The following is a 24,817-nucleotide window of genomic DNA, read 5'->3' as shown; positions in this document are numbered from 1 at the left end:
ACCTTTATTTTAAACACCAACATTTTTTGCACCATTTTGTAAATATCAACATTTTTGGCACATTATTTCTATTTATTTGACCAGGACGATTGGCACATTAATTGTACATTCTTTTGTACATTGTTTCCTTATATATCTGGATACCTTTAATTTCCCCAAGAGGATGAACTAAGTATCTATCTATCCATCTATACATCAGCATCTTAGTATGCTAATGTTAGCTTTAGGGTTGGGGTTATTCTTTAAGCTTTGACCTTTTGACCTTTTGCATTTTAGTAATTTGCAATTAATAAAGTCAATATGCACCTTTTAATAAATTGTGCTAATAGCTAAAAGCAAGGAATTCCACTAAATTTAACAACTTAGATTGTAATTTTTGCGCTGAACAAGCCCAAGTAAGGAAAGTTTTATCTGCTAAATCTGCACTTGTATAGCACCTTTTAACCTTAGCGACGTTCTACGAAGAACTTTCCAGTGTGTTTTTAATTCACATACACGCTAGCACCTTGAAGAAGTCATGCAAGGTGCTGGCCTGCCCTCAGGTGAAATTTTGGGTTTCAGTGTTTTGCCCAGAAAACTCGTGTAGAGATTGAGGATCGAAGATCCGACGATGCGATTAGCAGACGACTTGCTGCACCACCTGAGCCACGACCAGCTGTGAGCTTTTCAGATTTAACACCTTATTTGTTTGTTTGTGGAGAGGTTGTCACGCAGTTCGCACCTAGATAGTCTGAAGGTGCTTTTCTGGGAATAATAAAAAGAAACTCCTTCCAGCTTGATCATTTCAGCTCGATCACAGCCGACAGCCTAATTTTAGAAAACAACGCTGGGCTCGGAGGATATTTGTGCGTTTTAAGACTCAGCTCGTCTTTTCTGAAATCAGATCATCAGCCGGTTATTCGGTTTATTTGTGCCACAACAAAGCACAGGGACTCATCTATGAAAAGACTTCCGGCCTCTTATCTCCTTTGGAATGAAGCCATCCAGCCCATTTGTCCCTCTGAGTGTCCTTGTACTGTGTTTATCTCAACCGATGTCTTCCTCTTCTCCTTGAATTTCTTTGTTTTCTCAGTGAGAAACAATCAGACCGGAACAACATGGAGAGGAAATTCTGTTGAACCTTCACTTTGTTGGAAATTGCAATACTTGTGAACTTGTAAATAGCTCACAAAGTACAGATGGGGACATATTACAGGAAATGAGAGTGTTGGGCAAATATATGCCACCAGAACAGCTTCTATGCAGCTTGGTGTTGACTGTCCAAGTTTCTGACCTCTTCTGGAGAGAAGAAACACCATTTTTCAAAAAAAAATCTCCTCAATTGGTGTATTGTTTAACACATTAGTCCTAGATCTCCCAAAGATGTCCACTTGGGGTGAAATCTGGTGATTGCATTTGATGAAATGATATGAATCTTAAGCTGTGGCCTTTGCAATCACCAGATCTCAACCCAATTGAACATATATTTTACTGTGAAATCAACAAAAAAAAAAATACTGCAAAAATATCAGTGGATGACGAATCTATCCAAGATTCACTTTCCTAAAAGTGAAACGACAAACTGTTCCTCACCAGTGCAAGCAGTTAAAACTAAAAGAATAAGAAAAATATTCAGAGAAATAAAAACAGTCTGAACTAAAATTGCGTAGTGGGTGTCTGAAAATAGCAGATAAGAAGGACAAAATAGTACACATACTGTACTTGATGGAGATCATTTTAAACAGCAGCAGGTTATTGTCACTGTAAAAATTGTAGGAGGTTAAAATTAAGAGGAAGAATTCATAAGAAGATGATAGTGAATCCATTCATACACTACCATCCAAAAGTTCAGGGTCACTTAGAAATGTCCTTATTTTTGAAGGAAAGGCAGTTTTTTCATTGAAGATAACATTAAATGAATGATGATAAATCCAGTCTAGACATTGTTAATGAGGTAAATGACTGTTCTAGCTGAAAACGGTTGATTTTTAATGGAATATCTCCATAGGGGTACAGAGGAACATTTCCAGCAACCATCACTCCTGTGTTCTAATGCTACATTGTGTTAGCTAATGGTGTTAAAAGGATAATTAATGATTAGAAAACCTATGTGTAATTATGTTTGCACATGAAAAAAAGTGTGAGTTTTCATGGAAAACATGAAATTGTCTGGGTGACCCCAAACTTTTGAACGGTAGTGTGTGTTAATAGGGGTAAACTATCATCCTGGATAAATTGGTCATCTGTTTCCTCAAGCAACATTTAAAGCAGTTATCAAAGAAACAAAGTTTATTGAAAATAAAAGCAGAAACTGAGTGTCAGAAAGACAGTTTTTAGTTGCTCTGGGTTATTCTTAGTTCATATGTTTCTGTTGTTTTGTTTGTTTTTTTTTAAATTTACTTTCAAACAACGCAAAGAACAGAGATATTCATGATTTTTGAAGCTTCACTTTCCAACAGGATAATGAGTCTGGACCCACAGTCAAGACAATGTCAGAGTGGTTTCTCTGTGATTGTCCTCATTTAAACTCAACATAACAGCTGTGGAGAGACCTGAAAATGCTCCACTGATGGTAAATATCTGCAGTGGATCTGCAGAGATGGATGGCAGAAATTCGTTAAATTCACATGTGCAAAGAAAAGGCTGCCATCCCCATAAGGCTGGATTATTGGAACTCTTTGCATCATTTGGACACTCCTTTCTGTCTCTAGTGCAGAATTCGGCTGCAAAACCTTTAACTGGTACCATGTAGTCAGAAAGAATTACACAAATTGATTTTAAGGTTCCGTAATTAGATTATAAGACCATGTATGGGTGGGCACCCATGCAAGTTCTCTCTTCACTTTACCTCCAAGGCTTTCAGATCCTCGTAATGAATATTGAGCTTTTGCAGAAGCAGCTCCAAAGCTTTGGATCAGCCCTCCTCTGTTAAGGAAATGTTGCTCCTACATTGATATTTTTTATTAAAAACCTCATGAAGTGCTTTTGGGTGCTCTTAAGGATCTTAATATTTCATATTTATTCCATATTTATTTTTTAGAAACTGACCTTACATCTTGCTATCTCATTTTCCATGTATTTTCTTCTATTTTTTATTTTATTAGTGTCTTGCTCATAACTTTGTTGCTGCCTGTCAGAACACATGTACAAAAGTTTGGTTAACTCATGTTGTTTGAAATAAATTTGATTCGAAATAAAGATACACCAAATGCCTGATTTTTGGCATTTTTTCAATTATCCATCCATCCATTCTCGATACACCGCTTTATCCTCACAAGGGTTGCGGGGATTGGGGGTTGGGCTGGAGCCTATCCCAGCTGACTCGGGCGAAGGGAGGGGACACACTGGACAGGTCGCCAGTCTGTCGCAGGGCATTTTTCCGATTATCTGTATCGATTATTATCAATCCATCATTGATAAATTTATTGCTTCTGATCCTTTTAGTCATAATTTGAAACAATAATGGTAGGAAGGAGTATTGCAAATAGTTTTTCAGATGTTATCTTCAGTGCACAGTCATTGAGTCAAACAGATGACAATAAAAGGCCCTACATACTAGGGATAGATGGTTTATCGTAGCTGATATTTGGCATTTTTCCAGTTTTTAGTATCTGTATTTATCTTGACCAATTATATATAAATTAAAAGCACTACTTCAGGTCTGATGCAGCCTCCTCTGTCTGTTTTCAATCACTCTGTGGTCCCAGAAATGTCTCTCAAGCTGCAAAAACTGAACAAGAAACACAAACCAGAAAACTAGCTTCCCTCACAGTGGCTAAAGGCTATGCTAACAGCTAGCAGCAGCTGCAGATTAGCCTGAAACAGAGACTGGAAACAGTGATTAATAATGCTTTAAGATATGGTCCTTAGTGGGAAATTAAAGTGATAGAATAGTAAAATGTTAAGAAAATAGAGAACAGTAGGCGCAACTGCAGCATCAATCTCATTTGATTCCACACAAACAGAGAAGATAATTTAATCATTCCTATTTCTATTTTGCATATTCAGTTATAATAACATTTATTAATGAAGAAGCCTAGTTATGAATAACAGGTTCTCTACTGTCACATGCTGTTAAAAAATTACATTTAATGCATATCGGGTTCAAATATCAGCTATCAGTATTGGCCCGAAAGAAACTCCTATGAGTCGATGCCTAATATAAAAGGAGCTTCAGCTAATTACTGAGTAAACAGCCTGAATCAATTTGATATTTCCGTTTTTCCTTTTATAACATTTTTTTTTTTAGCAAAAGGCTTCAACATAACTGAAGGAATACGAATGCTCTCCACATACAAGACTATGCTGGTCTGTTTGCTTCACCAGCAGGGGGCAGCAGGACACACTTGATTCTCCAACGAGTCTCTTATCGCAACAGGATAGTTCCAACATGCCCTGTGCTGATGTTCTGGAGTCTGGGGGCCTGAAAGGAGGGGAGGACGAAGCACGGAGGCATGAAGACCAATTAAACAGTGACTGCACAGCAGGAGGGGGAACTAAAAATAACCCCGACCCCCCTGAGCTGCAGCCCACGCCTGAGAGACTGAGAGATACCAGGCAGACCCAGTGTACAGCCTCGCAGGTGCCAAGAGTGTTCAGCTGCTATTTGCATGGTTTTGGTTTTGTAATTTATTGTTGGCATACACGGTGAAAGCCATTTAGCGGTATTAAAAACGTGTTTGTGAATAAGCGGGGCTGCTTTATCACACTAAGGAATCACAATGCTCCTTCAAAGTCTTTTAAACATTAACTGAGTTGTGTTTCCAGTACCTCAGCTCTGACAAAGGTCTTACAGGTAGAACATCTTGTAGGTTATCAGAGGCCATCACACCTGTATGCTCCTATCAGTGATGTAATGTGGATTTCCGATAAAACGGGTGCATGAGAAAACAATTACAGGAATCGAGGAAGGAATGAGCTTCACTGTATACACTAACCTGGAATGAGAAACTGGAAAGGGAAACTGTGTTCACCCGCCGCCAGAGTTCCTGTAAAACAGACAGGGGTTTATCAGCTACACAGAAAACTGAAACTCGAGAGAAAAACATGCAAATGACAGTGAACATGTGGTATTTCACACAGTTTGTGCTGGTATGGTTGTGTTTATTTCTACTTCACGTGTCCCTCAGAAAACAGACGTCCCAGCGAGGCGCCGAGCCTCAGGGAATCAACTGCTTTCCCAGTAGGATGGAGTTTCTGAGACAAACACGCTTTGTTGTTTAAAGGCAACCGAGACGCTTTTGTCTTTCGTAGTGACGGAAACAGGCGACTGAAACCAATCAGGCGGCGTCATGGGAAGTGATAAAGTGCTGGGTGCGTAACGGCAGACGCAACTAACTGGCAAACTTTGAGGTACTTTCTGTAGAGTTAATCATTTACTGAGGCCAACAGGATCAGCAAACTCCTAGAGATCTACAGGTTGGTGTCATTTCTCCAAGTCTGTCCTTCTACATTAATGTTAAAATTTAGTTTATTCTGTTTTCTTGGTGCTGACAAATTCAAACACCTTTGTATCCATCTGTTCCCATTTGCTCCCTCTAGATATTTCCATCTTGACGAGTAGATCACAATTAAGAAGTTTAATACATCCTCCAATATCTTTGCAGCAGTTGGAAATGGTACGCCAAGCTTTTGTGTCATTTACTAAGGGGCTTTAATTCCATCGTAAGCCAAAATGCTGATTCTCGATTAGTCCTAAACTATAAACGTCTATGATTGGTTTCAAATCACATTTAGGATCTGACCTTTTGTCTATAGCCATACTTCCATGTAATTGTCAGGCAAATTGGAAACAAACTGTAAAATATCAGCAAAAATGACAAAAACTGACTGCAAAAAAGACCTGCTTGTAAGTGCAATGGAGATGATAAACTAGGCTGCAGAGTGAGTAAACCAACCACTAAAAACCATTAAGAGGAAAGAACAAACTTTAGCCACTTACAAGACAAAAATGTAGAAAAGCCTTGTTTTTAATCAGGAAAGTTGCCATTATTCTTTCAGCTGGTAACGGCCACGTGATCATGTAATTGTCAGGCAAATTGGAAGTAAATTCTAAAATATCGCCAAAAATGGAAAACCCAAACTGCGAATTAGGCTTGCTTCTATTAACTGCATTTAAGAGAATAAACTAGGCTGCATAGTGAGAAAACCAACCACAAGTAACACACTTTAACCACATACGAGACAAAAAAATAGAGAAGCCTTGTCAGGAAAGTTGTGATTATTCTTTGACATTAGCTGTCATGGTCCATGTTTCCATCTCCTATACAGCAGCAGGACAGTTTAAGTGAGACAAAATGAACTACAGTGAGTGCTTATGGTGAACATTTCACTCAGTACTACAATGAGGCTCATTAATGTCTTTTTAATAGTTTTTGGACAACAATTGAGCTCTATGGCACAGAGGAAAGAAACTGTACAGGAAATACTTGCTAGTTTTGGTGTTTTCATCAGTTGTGTTGACAATATAGAAAACAATGACAACTTCCAGTCTTAACCTTTAGAGATGTGGGCAGACTCAGACTCAGATTTGTGTGAAATATTAACAGGACAATTAAATAAAAATAGAATTAAGGTGTATTTTTACACTTTGCAGGACATCCGTCAAACTGCAGTGCAGAGAAACTCCTCTGCAGTGCAGCAGCATCAGCCTGAAACCTTTGGATTTGTGATGTTATCAGAGAACTCTGGGTAAAACGAAATAGACCCTGCTGTGCTTTCAGAGACACACTGAAGCTGTCGCAGCATTAAGACGATTTGGAATGAAACTCTAAAAGGACATTTCCTCTGAATGAGAGTTTTTATCCGATAAATAGAAGCTCTTTTATCTCAGTTGTTCACACATTGTTTGGGTGTTTGACTGTTTGCAGTAATCTGACAGGACACCAGCCGGCTGCACTGATTCACCCAGAAGGCAGTTTTACAATCATGAGCTTATTATGGGAGAATTTTTTAGAAGTCTGCCAGGAAACTACATCCCTATTTTCAAATTTTCAAATTTCAGTTTCACAGGGTTCTTATCTAGCAATTAAATGACAGCTCGGGAACTTCCACAACAATATTTGCACTGTTGAACTGCCAGATGTTTAGATGTTTATATATATTTTTTATAGTCTTATTTGTATATAGTCTTATTTGTAACTTACATGCTCTCATGTTCTCTGCCTTTCATGCTGCTGGTATTGTGAATTTCTCTTTGGAGATTAATAAAGTATCTATCTATCTATCTTATTTGATCTGTATCAAAGACTGTCAATCTGTTATCAGCGCTTCTTTTTAAACGTTGCTTCTTGCGGATCATCAATTACACGCAATGTTTGCTTCACAAGCTCAGTTAAATCAATAAGCAGAGCATAAGGAGCCAATAGGAGCTTTCCTGCCCTCATCACATGAAGAGCACCTTGAGCCGACCGGCTTATTAATTCTCCAGATGAGTCGACAGCCCAATTAAATTCTTCCAGACAGCAACATGTCTCACCTCATTAGTGATGGACACAACTTTTTCCATTAGTCCAAGCTTCCTGGGGAGGAGGGGTGTGGAGCGATTTGCATTGTGTTTACTGCTAACGGAGGACGTCATGCTTGAAACTACCACCGTGCTGCCACTGCATAAGCTCCGGAGTTGAGGCAGCACAGGTACAAAAAACTTTCAAAATTACAACTGAGGAAAGCAAAAAGGTAGATAAATATTCTGAACAGCATGATGATGAAGAATTCAACCTAACCATTATTTAACAGCAATAATAGTCCATTCAAACCCTTCTATGATTAAAATTTTACAGCACATATGACTACAAAGATCACATCTACCGCACTACCTACTCCTAAGCTACACTACACTACAGGTAACTACCATACATTTAAATAACAGACATAAGAAAGCTTCCCCAGTAAACTGAATATCACATTTTTTCATTTTTCTGGAGTTTAAATAGGCACGAGGTATTATCAATTGAAAGAAAAATCCGATTTTTAGCATTCATTTCCAGAAGGCACATTTAAAAACTGATGGTTCACAAATTCTTGTTTCATTTTGTTTGCATACTCAAAGTAACAGTAAAAGGGTTACATGTGATATATGAGCAAACTCCTCTGAAAAGACCTTCAATATACATAAAAGAATACTACTGGAGAGTTAAGTGTATCTAAGTGCTACTGAGATGGAGTCTTTATGGCTCAGACTATTAGAAAAGCTAATTTTAGGGGTTATTGCACCAAAAATCACCAGGGGCCTCCTGCTCAATTTGATTGAAACTTTCAAATTATAGACTATGAATAATAATATATCCTGAAGCAGATAAGGGGCTCGTAGGGTCCAAGAGACATAAAATAGAGTTTAATTGTTGTTGGGAATGTTTTCAACATGGCTTCCACACTACAGAAGCACCAACTGCGCATGTGCTAATAATATGTGTCCACATGGGCATTTTTCAATCCAAGGATGGAGCCACTTCCCAACACAGGATGCTTGATGGGCAAACAATTCTGTAGCGTCCAATAGATGATCTACAGCTGCTCTTCGACTGGAGTCAACATGGTTATCACCCCCAATAACAAACAGTGGCTGCATCCAACTGGATGATGCTTTCCTCTGAGGTTGTCCACTCCAGGATTTCAAAGCAGACCAGCATGGCTGGCTGTTTGAAAACTTTTTGTTTCTACAACAAAAAACAGCTCAGTGAAATGTGCTTCTGAAAATATTTAAGGTGAGAAGAAAGCAGGTGAATCTGTTTTGATTTCAGTCAGCCAAGACGTTTTTCAGAAGCTGCCAGAGTCATCGGATCAAGCTTGACGTTCTGCATTTGTGTTAAGTAGCCAAGACTTTGACTTTATGCAAATGAGGAGCAGCCATTGTCTCAGAAATGCAATGCAGCACTACTGGAATGTGTTGCAGAGCAGCTTAAATACGCAATGAACAGACCATTTTGAAGCAACAGAATCTGTGGACCAGGGGTTCCCAATACATCAATTACACAGGTAGTGCTAGTAGATTGGATCCTATTTAAAAACTTTGACGTTAGCCTATCATCCACCCTCCCTATGGCATTTGGCACTTGACTGACGCACAAGCACCCAGTTTGAGGTCTCATCTGTTCTAACACATGCGTGAGCTACTGCAAAACTCCAGCAAGCCAGGTACCTAAATATTGAGATATTGACACTACAGGCCGACATTCAGCTGAAGCCCAGGGCTCATGGTCAGTTATGAGTGTATTATTCGGCTCTACTCATTTATATGAGTCAGCCTTTTCCAACAGGAAGATTATTAAGTCCAGATTCCACGATGACTGATGATCATTTGAAGTCTGCTTGAGGCTTCCAGCAGCAACTGTCCAGACTATGTAACCCTGGTTGATTCCATTCAGTGCAAGTCACCAGAGTAAGGTAATGACCAAAAATGTACAGAGTTGTATTACTGGGATTGGGATGAGTTGAACCCCCAGAGTAAAGGGTTTGGAAGAAGGGTGGTCTAACCCACTTTTTGTAGTTTTTGAGATAAATAGGTTCAAAGTTTGGTTTTTCAAGAATTGTCTAACATTGGAAGTGCTACTGTAATGCTATATTTAGGCTGTGGGTTAGATCACTTTGCCACTAAAATCTAGAAAATAAAATATTACAGTAATTATATAAAACTCAGTTCAGATATTTTGTGGGTTTGACCACTCTGCTTCTCACCTCCTCAAACGCTCAGCACCTCTGGGAAGTCATTTAAGACTGTTGGAAACCATCCAGGAGACAAACTCATGAAGCCGATTACGGGAAGGCCAAGAGTGTGCAAAGCTGTCATCAAAGCAAAAAGGGGGCTACTTTAAAGAATTTAAAATATAAAACGTATTCTGCTTTGCTTAAAATGTTTCTGTTGACTACATAATTCTATATGTGTTCTATCATAGTTTTGATATCTTCAGTATTAATCTACAATATAGAAAATAATTAAAATAAATAAAAAACATTGAATGAGAAGGTGTGTCAAAACTTTTGACTGTCTAAATAAATCTATATTTTTTTAATGTAGTAATCATTTTTGATTTGGTCATTGTAAGTCGCTTGCAAGCCAAAAAAGTGCGGCCACCCCTGCTGTGGATAATGGAGTACAGCCTCCAAGTGGACAAGAAAGTAGCATAATATGAACAACTATGCAACGATCAGCCACAACATAATGACTACTGACAGGTGAAGTGAATAACATTGATCATACTGGTTCTATGTGGTGTTCTCCTGAAAAACCATTTATTTTGACATCCGTGTTGATGAGACTTGGACACCAAAATAAACACCCCAGAACAAACACACTCCTTCATGCAAATGGATATATCCTAAATGCTACAGGCCTACCCCCGAGGGAAAATTCACCGCACCACATCGCAAAAACATCAAACAATCAGGAACACCTTGAGGTACACGACAGTCACCCAAGATGTTGATTTGACCTCCAAACTTCCTTGGCCCCATTCTGATCAAACATCAACAGGATGCAGTGGAACAAGTTTGATTCCCAGAGGCCCCACAGCACAACCCAGAGCACCCAAAGGATCCACTGCAAACGTCCTGGTCCAGACCCCATCGGACGCCCTGAAAGGTCCTCTGGTCCATGCCCAATGGTTCAGAGCATTTTTGACCACATAAGGTGGACCAACAGTGTTAATGTTGTGGCTGATCAGTGTACATCTGTGGTCTTTACAGCTGCCTGAAAGGAGGTATAGCAAGTCCAAAGTCTGTGTTCATATAGTTATCTGAAAGTTAACCACACTGAAATGGTTCTACTGAAAAAATGCTTTTCTGTTTTACAAATCCATCTACGTAAAAATATTGTTGCGCAGAGGTGTGGGTGTTACCAGTGAAAAATGTGAAGCATTGTAAATCTTAAGTGGTTCCGTCTTGAGCGTGGTCTAAATATAAAACATTCGATTTCTAAAACCCGTCTGGAACCACAGTAACTCTGCAGCAGGAGGGAGATCCTTGTTTCCTGAAGGTCATTAACTGAGAGCAGGGACGGGATGAAGAGCCGACGCTGACATCACCGGGCTTCACTCCTCCAACCGTCAAGCATCTGTGGCATACCACATTATCAGTCAGCCACAGCAAGCGCCGCTTGCTTTGTGTCGAGTGTGTGTTTGTGTGGAGTGTGTGTTGGAGTGTGTTCGTGGTGATCTTCCGTCACCCTTCCTGTCTCGCTCCCCCGGAGTCGCTCGGCCCTTGGGGGCAAAGCAGCCCATTTTCGGAAGAGAATGGGATACAGAAAAAAACGGCAGAGATAAAGGAGAGAGAGAGGGCGTGTCATGAATTATTTATGTCCTCCTCGGTTTGGAGTGTGCCTGGTGTTTTACACAACACTGTGTGGGTAGTGAGGCGGGGAATTAGTTTTACTACTGATTCAAAGATCTGCCAGTTGATGAAGTTTTCTTTTCTAGACTGGTGTCCAATCAGAGAATCACAAAAAAGATATTTAATTGGGACATCCCCAACGGTCACTCCTGGGAAAAGGAGCTGAAATCTATATTTCACTTGAACAAATCATTTATTTACATAATAGGTTACTCTGTGATATTCAGGAGATGAGGAGTAATACACTACCGTTGCCTGATCTAGGTATGTCCCACTCTGCAACCCACTGGACCCACAGAATTCACTGGTGCCACAGGACATCCCCAGAGGTCCTGCATCCATTCCCCACTGGGTCAGAGGAGTTTTGGCAGCATAGAGGAGACCAACACAATATTAGGAAGGATAATGTTTTGACTGATCTGTATGTGGCCTCTGAATTAAAATGAGTTTGGCACCCCTGATATAGAGAAACCAGTGTTATATAGTTACTTCTGTGCCACTTTAATACAGAGAGGGATTACTATCATGGAAAAAAACCTCTAAATGATACAAAAAGATGAGTCTTTAGGGGTTAAATCAACAATCGGGAAAGAATGTGATTGGGTTAAATATGAATTTTTTAAAAAACAATCAACAAGACCATCATCTTTTCCTAACCGGAACCATAAGTGCTTCAAGTTGCCTGAACATACACCACCATTCAAAAGTTTCACTTAGAAGTGTCCTTATTTTGGAAAGAAAAGCACATTTTTCAATGAAAATAACATTAATCAGAAATACAGTCTAGATATCGTTAATGTGGTAAATGACTATTCTAGCTGAAAACAGCTGATTTTAAATGGAATATCTCCATAGGGGTACAGAGGAACATTTCCAGCAACCATCACAGATTTAATTCACTAGTGACTGGACCTTCCAGATAAAAGTGCCTTTATACCACAATCATTTAAGACAGATTCACTGCACTGACATAATCTCAGATTCACTAATTGTTTAACTTCTAGTACCAAATGACTGCACCTCTGTTGAATTAAGCAATCTCTTTAGAGCGGTGAATACTCAAGCAATCACTTGTTTTACATTTTAGAATTCTATTTGGTGCACATATGTAACACGTCAAGATGCACAAAGAAGTCTATGACAAGCATGCCAAAAAACCAACAGGAAGTCGGCCATTTTGAATTATGTGTCATATTTTGGATGATGTTTGATACATTTTTGTACATTTTCAAAATCTATATACTCAAAGGGGGTAACCCTGACAGAATTCAAATTTGGACAGGATGTACACCAGGCATGGGTGATCAAAAGTTATCAAAATGTGAGAGTGTGGAAATGGCAGCCGGCAGAATTTCGACAATTCACCATGACACGGGAAATGCTGTGTAAATCCTCTGCACATGCTCCAATCTGTCTGAAACTTTACGTATGTGACCAGAGCTAGGATGCAAGGACCCAACCAACGCTGCCTGTAACTTTAAATTTACATTTTAGGATTCTCTTTAATTGACATTACTTTCTAGAAATCTCTCTTCACTCTGGCATAAAAGACTCTTATTTGGTGTAAATTCTTTTCCAACAAGCCAAACCGCACTGACAGTGATTCAGTGTTGAAAAGCAATAAAATGAGAGAACTTAAAGGGGTGTAAATACTTCCATAGACTGTATGTTGAGGTGTTATAACCTTTTATGACTAACTGTTTGAGGAAACATGTCCTGGAAAGATTTTTTCTTTAAGTTGACCTACATTCCAGTGTACAACGTTTACACTGACCATCTACCACCCCTCGAGATAAGATAATATATATTTCCTTTTCTAAATAGTTTTGCCAATCACACAGAGGCTCCTAAATTAGTTCGCCAACAGGTCTGCATGTTCCCGTGTTCAGCGAGTGTGTTCATGTTTGTGCCTGTTGGTTCATTTTAAGCAATCTGGCGCTGCTTTGTGGTTTTTCACTTTCCCGACACACCCTGTTTGACAGTTGATACAATAATAGTCATGATGATTTCACTCTCCTTATGTCGAAAGATGCAACATTTCAAACTGTTTTAGTTTCGTAACAAGAATACAGGATAAAACATAGATTTCTAGCAGATAATCACAATGTAAAAAAAGCATAACTATTCTGTAAATATGTGGAATTAAATCAATACCTAGTTTAGTTTACTGACTTGACCAATGTGAGAGGTTTCCTTTATAACTAGTAGTGTCTACAGAAGCAGATTTATTGGTTTTATATACTGAGGAATTCACGTTAAAGGCATTATGGAGGATGGTTTTTTTTCTTTAATTTGTCTGATTCACATAAAATGAATATACTGACCTTTAGTGGACCTGTATGTATGGTTTCTAAAAGAATAAAAAATACAAAAAAATAACTGTGGACATGGCAGGACCTGAAAAACATCAGCCAATCAATGCGCTCGGACCGAGGCGTTTGGTTTGCTCCCTTTCCTGTCAATCAAAAATCTTCCGGCTCAGGCCTAGTTACGTAGATTACGTACGCCTTGGACTTACGTGTTTTCTGTATGTGTTGCTTTGGTGTAGCTTCGTAGTTAGCTGGCGACTTGTTTTGCTCATCTTTTTTTACATAATGGCAGATAAAGATCCAGGGGGACCCAGCCATAAAAGACAACTTCACGAGTCCTACGCAAGTTTCTGGAGGGGGGCGTTTCTTCGTAAATGTTAAGAGGGGGGAGGTTGGAGGGGGTGAGGGAGAGGTTGTATGTGCGCATGCGCATGGTACGTTCAAAGTCGTAGGAAATTAAATCTCCTCTAATGCCTTTAAACATCTATCTCCCTCATCATGTCATTTTCAGAGATGAAATTGACCTTGTAGGACTCTAAACATTAAAATGTCGAGAAACTGTTTCTCTTTTAATCTACTACCAGCAGTTTTCTTTGAATAAATTCATTCTAATAGTGTTTTTGTGGGATTTTCCAATTTAAATATTGTAAATGCAGCATTCAGCTTTACACTATACAAAGAGATGCAACAAGTATTTTCATCATTTATTTAGAAAAGTAACAACAGAAGAGATTAAAAATTACAAGAAAAGCAATTTCTCCTCAGAGAATAATAAAGCATTTTTGATACTGAACATTCCTGTGTTCAAGCTTGTACTTGAAATTTTGTTAATATTTTGATATTTTTTATATATCAGTTATGGTGTCCTCCAAGTTATTTGTATGGCACATAGCGTTGTTTGTAAAAATCGCTGTAAAAATGTCCCTTTGTGTTAATTTGACCCTATTTATTTTATGCAGGAAGTAACTTCTGCCAAAAACTCTTCTTCTTTGTGGGACAAACATTGACTTTATATTGTTCTGAGCATTTTTTTTAGCATTATGATGCATGACTATATGGGCTAATTTAAGCCAATTTAAACTACTTTCCATTCAGATGCTTAGTTTAATCTTCAGTAACACGCCGTATTTTTAATGTATATTTGTAATATTCAAGTTAACTACAAATTATGACTGTCATAAGTGCAGACTGTAAAGTAAAATAGTGTGATATTTCCATGTGCATTATAACGAATAAAAAGTAAAAAGCAGCACATAATGAAGACAGGTACCTGGACCTTTATATGTAAGTAGAAAACTTGAGTAGGTGAACTTTCCACCAGTATATAGTATGCAGACTGATGTTTACGCCACATGTTGGAGAATGAAGTCCTGAGAGTTAAACATTGAACTGCCTTATGGTGGTTTAACCGGTGCAGATTATATGCTCTAATGATTGCCATTAACTTCCGAGGTGTGATTTGCATTTACAGCAGATTTCATGCATGCATAGCACATTTCACCTTCTGGCTGTGGGGCGTTATCGGCAGCACATACAAAAGATGGAAGACTTCGCTCACAACAAAATGTCCAGCAAGCTCTCATCTTCACAGCTGAGCGGAACAAACACATCGGGTTAAAAAAAATGAAACCTGTCCTCTGTGCAGCATGTCCAACCTTCTCATCTGACGCTCCTGGACGTCACTACTAAACTCCGTCTCATCTGGAGGAGGCAGTGTGCAGAGAGGCTGGCTGGAACATCACTGCAGGGGACTGGTACTCTGATCGACTGAGGTTTTGACTCGTCACTACACGGCTGAAAAAACACTGCTGGTGCTGCTGTTGAGAGATTAAGCCCATTGCAGCAGATTTTCCCATAAACCAAATGAGGTAAAAGGCAGGGAGGCTTCAGTCTCCATCATACAGGGTCGTTCTGGCAGGGATGTGACTTTAAGTGGTCTCAATAGAGGGCCATAAATCCTACATTTATAGCACGTCAGCGACAAATGTACTCAATGTGGAGAACTATACTGCTGCTTTTTTAGGTGTAGACAGGTTAAGTTTCAGGTCGCGCTGGTTTCTGTTAATTTCAAAGCACATGACATGGATTGGTCGTCCTCAGGTTTATTCTGTATGTGCAAATATGAGTGAAGATTCAAAAAATATAAGTGTATGCTAGTGGCTCTTAACCTTTCTAGAAATGCGACATGCTTTTGACTATGAAAACTCTTCATTCGGGGATGAGACATCTCGTTTTGGCTTGTTGCTCTAAACAGTAACAGAAGTCCTGCGGACTCCAGGAACAAAAATTGTAGAGTGCAACTTCCACCTGGAACATTTTGGAAGAGCACTATAGGTTTCCTAGCTGGGTTAGACCATCGTCAAAAGGTGAATATTGATGAAGTTGGTCATGTGTAAAATCTGGGGTTGCAGGTAACATCAGCTTTTGAGTTAAATACACACGTGGACAAAATTGTTGGTACCCCTCAGTTAAAGAAGGAAAAACCCACAATTCTCACTGAAATCACTTGAAACTCACAAAAGTAACAATAAATAAAAATTTATTGAAAATTAAATAATCAAAATCAGCCATCACTTTTGAATTGTTGATTAACATAATTATTAAAAAAAACAAACTAATGAAATAGGGCTGGACAAAAATGATGGTACCCATAACTTAATATTTTGTTGCACAACCTTTTGAGGCAATCACTGCAATTAAACGATTTCTGTATTTGTCAATGAGCGTTCTGCAGCTGTCAACAGGTATTTTGGCCCACTCCTCATGAGCAAACAGATCCAGTTGTCTCAGGTTTGATGGGTGTCTTCTCCAAATGGCATGTTTCAGCTCCTTCCACATATGTTCAATGGGATTCAGATCTGGGCTCATAGAAGGCCACTTTAGAATAGTCCAACGCTTTTCTCTCAGCCATTCTTGGGTGTTTTTGGCTGTGTGTTTTGGATCGTTGTCCTGTTGGAAGACCCATGACCTGCGACTGAGACCAAGCTTTCTGACACTAGGCAGCACATTTCTCTCCAGAATGCCTTGATAGTCTTCAGATTTCATCGTACCTTGCACACTTTCAAGACACCCTGTGCCAGATGCAGCAAAGCAGCCCCAAAACATTACTGAGCCTCCTCCATGTTTCACCGTAGGGACAGTGTTCTTTTCTTCGTATGCTTGGTTTTTGAGTCTATGAACATAGAGTTGATGTGCCTTACCAAAAAGCTCCAGTTTGGTCTCATCTGTCCAAAGGACATTCTCCCAGAAGCTTTGTGGCTTGTCAACATGCATTTTTGCAAATTCCAGTCTCGCTTTTTTATGAGTTTTTTTCAGCAGTGGTGTCCTCCTTGGTCGTCTCCCATGAAGTCCACTTTGGCTCAAACAACGACGAATGGTGCGATCTGACACTGATGTACCTTGGCCTTGGAGTTCACCTTTAATTTCTTTGGAGGTTGCTCTGGGCTCTTTGGATACAATTCCAACGATCCGTCTCTTCAATTTGTCATCAATTTTCCTCTTGCGGCCACGTCCAGGGAGGTTGGCTACTGTCCCGTGGGTCTTGAACTTCTGAATAATATGAGCCACTGTTGTCACAGGAACTTCAAGCTGTTTAGAGATGGTCTTATAGCCTTTACCTTTAAGATGTTTGTCTATCATTTTTTTTCGGATGTCCTGGGACAATTCTCTCCTTCGCTTTCTGTTGTCCATGTTCAGTGTGGTACACACCTTTTCACCAAACAGCAGGGTGACTACTTGTCTCCCTTTAAATAGGCAGACTGACTGATTATGAGTTTGGAAACACCTGTGATGTCAATTAAATGACACACCTGAGTTAATCATGTCACTCTGGTCAAATAGTTTTCAATCTTTTATAGAGGTACCATCATTTTTGTCCAGGCCTGTTTCATTAGTTTGTTTTTTTAAATAATTATGTTAATCAACAATTCAAAAGTAATGGCTGTTTTTGATTATTTAATTTTCAATAAATTTTTATTCATTGTTACTTTTGTGAGTTTCAAGTGATTTCAGTGAGAATTGTGGGTTTTTCCTTCTTTAACTGAGGGGTACCAACAATTTTGTCCACGTGTGTATTTATAAAGAAGTTGGTGTCATGCTGAATTTAGTGCTATTTCTTCATGCCAATCTGTGAATCAATGTTTGAAGAGCCGGAACTTCAGAAATAAGGAGTAGCTACAGTCCAGAAACTTTGCAGGCTCATTAATATGTACATGTGGTCTTCAATGGTACAACCCTGCTTTGACACAGTAATACAAATCAGTTATATGATGGTGCAAGTTTGGTCAAAAAAAATGTGCCTACTCAGATATTCAACCAATCATAAAACCTTTATTTTTCACCCTAAGAAGAAGATTTTTTTTACCCCTATGGTTGGCATCAATAGGAGCTTTAAAAATTAGAGTAAAAACATTTAAATAAAATGTTAATATTTTTTGCATTAATTGCACATATTAAAATACATAAAAATTTAATTACATTTTTTTCATTAAGTTTCCCAGTCAGTCATTCATATATATATATATATATATATATATATATATATATTTCTTTTTTTAATTAATTAATTGGCCAATATTAAAATAAAGGCTTTATGGATTATTAGAACATTAAAAAACACATTTTTTGACCAAATTTGCACCATTGTATAACTGGTTTGCACTATTTTATTAAAGCAAGGTTGTACCTTTAAGGACCAGTAGATATCAACAAGCCTGCAGAATTTTAGCTTTCCAGCTATATTATTTCTCAAGTTATGACACTTGATCCCCAGATAAGGAAAGAAGAGGCACAAAAATCAACATGATCAACTTTTTTAAAGAATTTTTTATACAAAAAAGGCAAAAACTAACCTTGCCAGCAAATTGATTTCTCGCGATATTTGTGAGTTCACAAATCTCTCAAGAAACCATCTTGCTCCGCTCCCGCATTCACTGTTCGGACAGAGCCAAGTTGGCACGGGCCAATCACGCAGCAGTATTCGTATGTGGGGCGGGATATCCGGGTGTGAAGACGACACCAAGCGCCAGTAGATCAAAACAAACATGGCAACGGAGGACAACGATCGTGTAGATGCTGCTATTAAGTCAGTTTTAGCTGAATCTCCTTTCGCTTCTTTGAAGGAAGAACAACGAGAGGCGCTTTGCGCATTTCTGGATGGTAAAGATGTTTGTGCTTTTTTACCTACAGGTTTTGGTAAGAGTTTAATCTACCAATTGGCTCCGCTCGTTGTGAAGATCCCGCGATTGGCTTAAAACAAACCTGTCAGAGGCGGGACATACTGTTGCATTGTCCAATCCGTGCCTCTTTCCTCCGAACGGATTTACATGGAGCGGTCCCAGATTGATATTGTGGAGTACTATCAAGTACTACACAATTATTAATCTGGCTATTGCCAGGTTAGGCAAAAACACCTGTGACCAAAGACTTTCCATGTTTTACTTAATAGCACAAATATGCACAGAACAAAAAAATAATATCAGAAAAATATGAGATTGTCAGAGAAAAATTTGGTGAATTGAGGTGAAATGATCCTGTACTAGTTCCATTTAATATACTACATATTTAAAAGAACACTATCAGTTACTGCAGCCAGAACCTGCAACCTTATTGATTCCAATCACTACGCTCCAATTGTCCACTGAAAATTCAATAAAATTTGGTAAAAGACGGCTATGTGCAGTTTTAAAGCTGAAACTGCATTGATGGATTCAACGGTCAGTTTTAATTAATCCCAGCGAGTCTTTCCTTATCGACAGTATGCAGCATTGCAGTGCCACCTCGATTCACTAACTCGTAGTTTGTCATCACCTTTGTCAGCAACAGACAGCGTGCTGTTGAAGTACTGCTCCTCCAGAGTCCATGAGGTGTCGTTCATTTTGTTGGAGATCCCACATGAGCCCTGACAGTTCACCTTGATGGCTGCAGAGAGGACAGAAAACAGGAGTCAATCTGCTGCCTGGAAACAAACAGTCCTTCATATGTTTACTGGCATTCACACTGACTTCTAAGAATCTGGGCAACAATTAAACAAAATGTCACAACAGTGAAAAATCCCAGAGGCTAAATGTCTTATCTTGTTCAACCAACAGGCATAAAGATCCAAAATCTCTAAGAGATTTATTTTTGCTTCATAACGCAGCCTCCAGCTCATCCCTGCTAAGAAGATATGACGATTAGCAAAAGAGAGAAATTTGTGGGGTTGAATCTGAAGCTGCACAGACATGAGGTCTACTATTTAACTAATAATCAGAAAAGAAAGCAGATATAAAAAGCTTATAAAAACTTGCTGTGTAAAGTTTGTTCTCAGAACACGTTGCTGTCATGTTTTCTTTCAGTGAAGTGTGAAAACTTGTTGACAGAAATCTCTGTTATTTCAGCCTCTTGAACAAGCAATCAAAACAACTTCAAAACGAACATTCACCCACTTTCATAATTCTCATTGCTTGTATTTGTAGAAGCATAAAGTTCTCTCATCTAACTGCAGTCGGTATGGGCTTCAAAGCATGAAAAGCACAGACGAGCAGCACAACATACACTGATTAGCATAAGAATGAGTCACAAAGCGGGACGCCCCACTAAATCATCGAGGGCCTCCGCCGTTTGTTTACATGCATTCTGCTGCAGCGATAAATAATCTGTCGGAACAGGCTGTGAATGGCGCTTGTGTCAACAGATGGAGAAGAGGAGGGATAACCTTATTAGTGAGCCACGGCGACACTGAGGAGGTTATTGTAAACAAAAGATGCGTGGATGCTTCAGGTTTGACTGGTTTGGATACGGCTCTGTGCTGTGTTTGTGACGCAAGAGATTAGACGAAGCTGATGTCAAATCAAGATGTCTGATGTTTCAGCAGAACGCATGAACGCATCTGTGCAAGAAGCAGGTCGTTTTACATTGGCGGAACCTGAATACAGTAGGTAGGAAAAGGTTCATGTTCTCCTGTGGAGCCGCTCAGAGTTAAAGCAACAATGCCATCTTGTAGGGATGGACTGATTGTTGTGGCATTTTTCACCAACGTCAGTATCCGTATCGGTATTTTTACTGATCAATAATTGACCAATGGACTACTTTAAGTCTGATTCAGCCTTCTCTTTCTGTCGTCACTCTGTGGTCTCAGGAATGTCTCTCAAACTGCAAAAACTGAACAAGAAACACAAACCAGGAAATTCTTCTCTCATAGTGGCTAAAGCTATGCTAACGGCTAGCGGCTAATTTAGAAGGCAGCCAAAGATTAACCTGAAACAGAATCTGGAGAACAATCATTACGCCACTAAGGAACGCGATGCAGTTATGCGATAATCGCCGTTGGTTTGTCTGTCTGTCTGTCAGCAACATTACTCAAAAACAGATTAACGGATTTGGGTCAAATTTTCAGCGAAGGTCAGAAATGACACAAGGACCAAGTGATTATATTTTGCGGTGACAGATTGCAGCTAAAGATTTCTGTATCATTACGAGATAGTGGCACGGCATCACTATAACTACAGCAACAAGTGAACACTACGTCAGCTGCCTGCCGACGATCACATGATTGCGATCCTACAACAAATCAACCATTGCGGACTTATCAAGACTTGTCCGTTGGAAATCATACAAGGAACAATTGAATAAATTATGGGGGTGCTTCTGAGTCCCATTAATTCCCGCCACCCGCTACATATTTAGGTCATGCAATTTGGTATCCATACATAAAGTACACATGCATAACACACGCCTGTGCTCAGCCCAAGGTCATTTTGTTTGATGATACATCTATATTAAATGGCCACATTCTATGTTGATGAAATTTCTTCCGCAAACTTTGGTCAAGATTTCAGCCGTTGGAAATGACAACGACTCAGCAGCTTTGGCGTAGTACTGTGCTCTCTGAGTGCTTTCTTGTTGATAAATAAACTACTTCTGGTCTGATGCAGGCTCTTCTTTCAGTCTGCCGTCACTCTGTGGTCTCACAAATGTCTCTCAAGCAGCAAAAACTGAACAAGAAACACAAACCAGGAACTTAGTTTCTCTCAGCAGCAAAAGCTACCATAAACTACAACTAATAAAGCTTTAAAGGCATTATGGAGGATGTTTTTTTTTGTTTAATTTGTCCGATTCACATAAAATGAATATACTGACCTTTAGTGGATGTGTATGTATGGTTTCTAAAAGAATAAAAAATACAAAAAAATAACTGTGGACATGGCAGGACCTGAAAAACATCAGCCAATCAATGCGCTCGGACCGAGGCGTTTGGTTTGCTCCCTTTCCTGTCAATCAAAAATCTTCCGGCTCAGGCCTAGTTACGTAGATTACGTACACCTTGGACTTACGTGTTTTCTGTATGTGTTGCTTTGGTGTAGCTTCGTAGTTAGCTGGCGACTTGTTTGGTTCATCTTTTTTTACATAATGGCAGATAAAGATCAAGGGGGACCCAGCCGTAAAAGACAACTTCACGAGTCCTACGCAAGTTTCTGGAGGGGGGCGTTTCTTCGTAAATGTTAAGAGGGGGGAGATTAGATGGGGGTGAGGGAGAGGTTGTATGTGCGCATGCGCATGCTACATTCAAAGTTGTAGGAAATTAAATCTCTTCTAATGCCTTTAAGATCCGGACTTTAGTGGGCAATGAAAGTGATAAAACAGTGAAAGATTAAGAAATTAGAGAAGAACAGCAGGAGACAAACTGATCGATCTCAGTCAAGAACGTCACCATTGTTAATGAAGAATCCTAGTTATGAATGACAGGTTCTCTGCTATCACAAGCTGTTAAACTTTAAATTTATTGTATGTTGGGTTCAAATACCTTCTTGTTTACCAACAGTCCGTATCGGTCGATCCCTACTATCTTGTCCTCAGGCTCAACTCAGACATCACGAGGACGATATCATCTTCACTCGACACAAAAGTCTTCACACTGATGTCAACTGTCTAACAACAACAACAACAACAACAACGACAAAAGAATGTTCAGCTGAACTTCAGAAACCACTATCACAGGTCAGCAGTATGAACACAACCTACCTCTATGTCTGCAAGGAAATGAAAACCCTGTGATAACAAACGCACACTCACAAACAATAAAACTGGTTGACAGAAGCCAGAGGATTAAATAGAAAGATGGCACAGCCTCAGTATCATCTCTGGATAAGCTGACAGACAGATAGGGCTAATATTGTTGTAAATGCTTCCGCATCCATCTCACCTCAGCAGTGTCGTCTTACTTTCTTTGCTTTACGTTCATAGTCGCTACACTTTTTTGCCTTTTCACAAGAAAGCCTAACTTCTTGAATGTGTGAGTGATGCAACAAAAACATCATTATCCCAATAATAGAAAACAAATGAACAAAACTCGCATTAAAAATATGAATCTTGCGAGGATTTAACACCACTTATTTGCATGGTTTTTATTTATTTATTTATGGTTTCTGCGATAGGGACAGATACAATATGCATAGATAAAGTGGAAAAGCTATTTAATACAAGTCTTAGAAAGCTCATAGTGATTCACAGAAGAGTTTATGTGAGACTAAGAGTTTGGAACAATGGGATAAAGGACAAAAGACTATGCACAGCACATTGTATTGTTTTTAAAGTAAAGTTCTTCTTTAACAAATTACTGTCATTTTGTGGCTTTCCCCTGGTTTATTTGACAATTACAGGAAAAAATCACAGAAAACCTATATTACTTTACATGTTAATGTTTAAAAAAAAAACAGGCAAAAATATAAACAACGTTCACATCTAAAAAATGTATTTTTATAAACGGAAATCCGTTTTTATTTCATGGCTAAAAAAATTCTCAATTTCTCAAAATTCAATCAAATTATTTAACATTTTCAAACAGGATGCAAAATTTGTCCAAAATTATTCCAAAATGATGTAAAATTAATGAAAATTTGTCCAAAATCACTCAAAAATGGTCCAAAAGACCCTAAATGATCTATATTGACTCTAAACGGTCTGAAATTGCACAAACTATATCTATAATCACTCAAAAATGGTCTAAAATTACCTTAAATAGTTCAAAATAACCCAAAATTAATCAAAATTTGTCCAAAATCACTCTATGTACTTAAGGTAAATAAAACATTTCAAACGGAGTGTAGTAGGATACAAAAGGCAAACATTTAAACAAATTACCTTGAAAGTCTCTCACTAGTCATTCATACAACCCCTAAAAACTTGTCTCTGTTTACCAAAGCTACATATTTAGAAGATTTTTTTTTTCCATTAAATAATTCCGTTTCGACTTAAAAAGACAGAATGGTTCCGACTTAGTCTCATTTCATATCCAATATTCTGCATTTTTCTGATTTTGTTTAACTGACTCCCAATAAAATTCATCAAGTTAACAAGGTTTTACTTTAGATTTGTAAACACCAAATTCCAGCTGGTTACATGTTACAAGTAAAAGTCTACCAAATTTAATCAAATATATGGAAAACCTAAATAAACAAACATATTTCAACAAAGTTTTGTCTTGAAGTTTTATATTTTAACTGCAAAATTTAAAATATTACTACAAATATACTCATCAACATGAGTCTCTTCAATTACTAACAATCAGCATTGGTATCCGCCCTGAAACAAAAAACACATTAATTGGCCATTATTATGAATGAAACCCTGGATGTCTGCTTATTTTGCTCATGATATGCCTTCTAGCATAGAAAAAAAAACACCATGTGGACATGCTAACAAGGTAATAAACTTGATTTTTACTGCCTGGTGTCTTCAAAACTAGACATGAGTTCAGATTTAATCATGGATTAACCAGGATTTGGAGGCTCTCCTGAAAGTGTTGAAGCTTGTAGTTAATTTCACAAAATGAGATTACAAATGACGGGTGATATAATGGTAAATATTCCATCACGGTACATTTAAGTTTATATTATGAGGTGCGCTGAGGCATATAATGTGAGGTAATCTTGTGCTAAGCTGACAAACTCCAGTCAACATTAGCTGACTATGAAACAAATGAAAAAGATTTGATTTCACCGGTAAAAAATGTAGCCCCAATATAAAGACATTTCCTTCAACAGCTTGTTCATTGTTTGACTAATTGTATGAATGACCTCATAGACTGCTGTCAAATTGCATGCATGACAGTTTAAAATGTGCTAAAGAAAGGATTTGATGACTCCGGTTTGATGAGCAACATGTTCCCAAAAAAACCCACAAACTGATCTTGCAGCTATCATGACTGTTTCAGTCCAATCACAGGC

General features: G+C 38.6%; 1 protein-coding gene across 1 annotated transcript in view; it reads right to left on the bottom strand.

Moving 5' to 3' along the window:
* Nucleotides 1-24,817, bottom strand: part of arrdc1b (arrestin domain containing 1b) — a 62,309-nt gene that overhangs the window by 11,732 nt on the left and 25,760 nt on the right. Inside the window, exons 2-3 of the mRNA XM_051938186.1 lie at nt 19,422-19,532; nt 4,917-4,967 (exon numbers count right to left, since the gene is read on the bottom strand). Of these exons, the coding sequence (XP_051794146.1) occupies nt 4,917-4,967; nt 19,422-19,532 (162 nt within the window). The remainder of the gene's footprint in view (nt 1-4,916; nt 4,968-19,421; nt 19,533-24,817) is intronic.

Source organism: Acanthochromis polyacanthus, chromosome 18 (genome assembly GCF_021347895.1).
Source record: "Acanthochromis polyacanthus isolate Apoly-LR-REF ecotype Palm Island chromosome 18, KAUST_Apoly_ChrSc, whole genome shotgun sequence".
NCBI lineage: Eukaryota > Metazoa > Chordata > Actinopteri > Pomacentridae > Acanthochromis > Acanthochromis polyacanthus.
The sequence above is the reverse complement of the archived record's forward strand: the minus strand, read 5'-3'. Positions and strand labels throughout refer to the sequence as shown.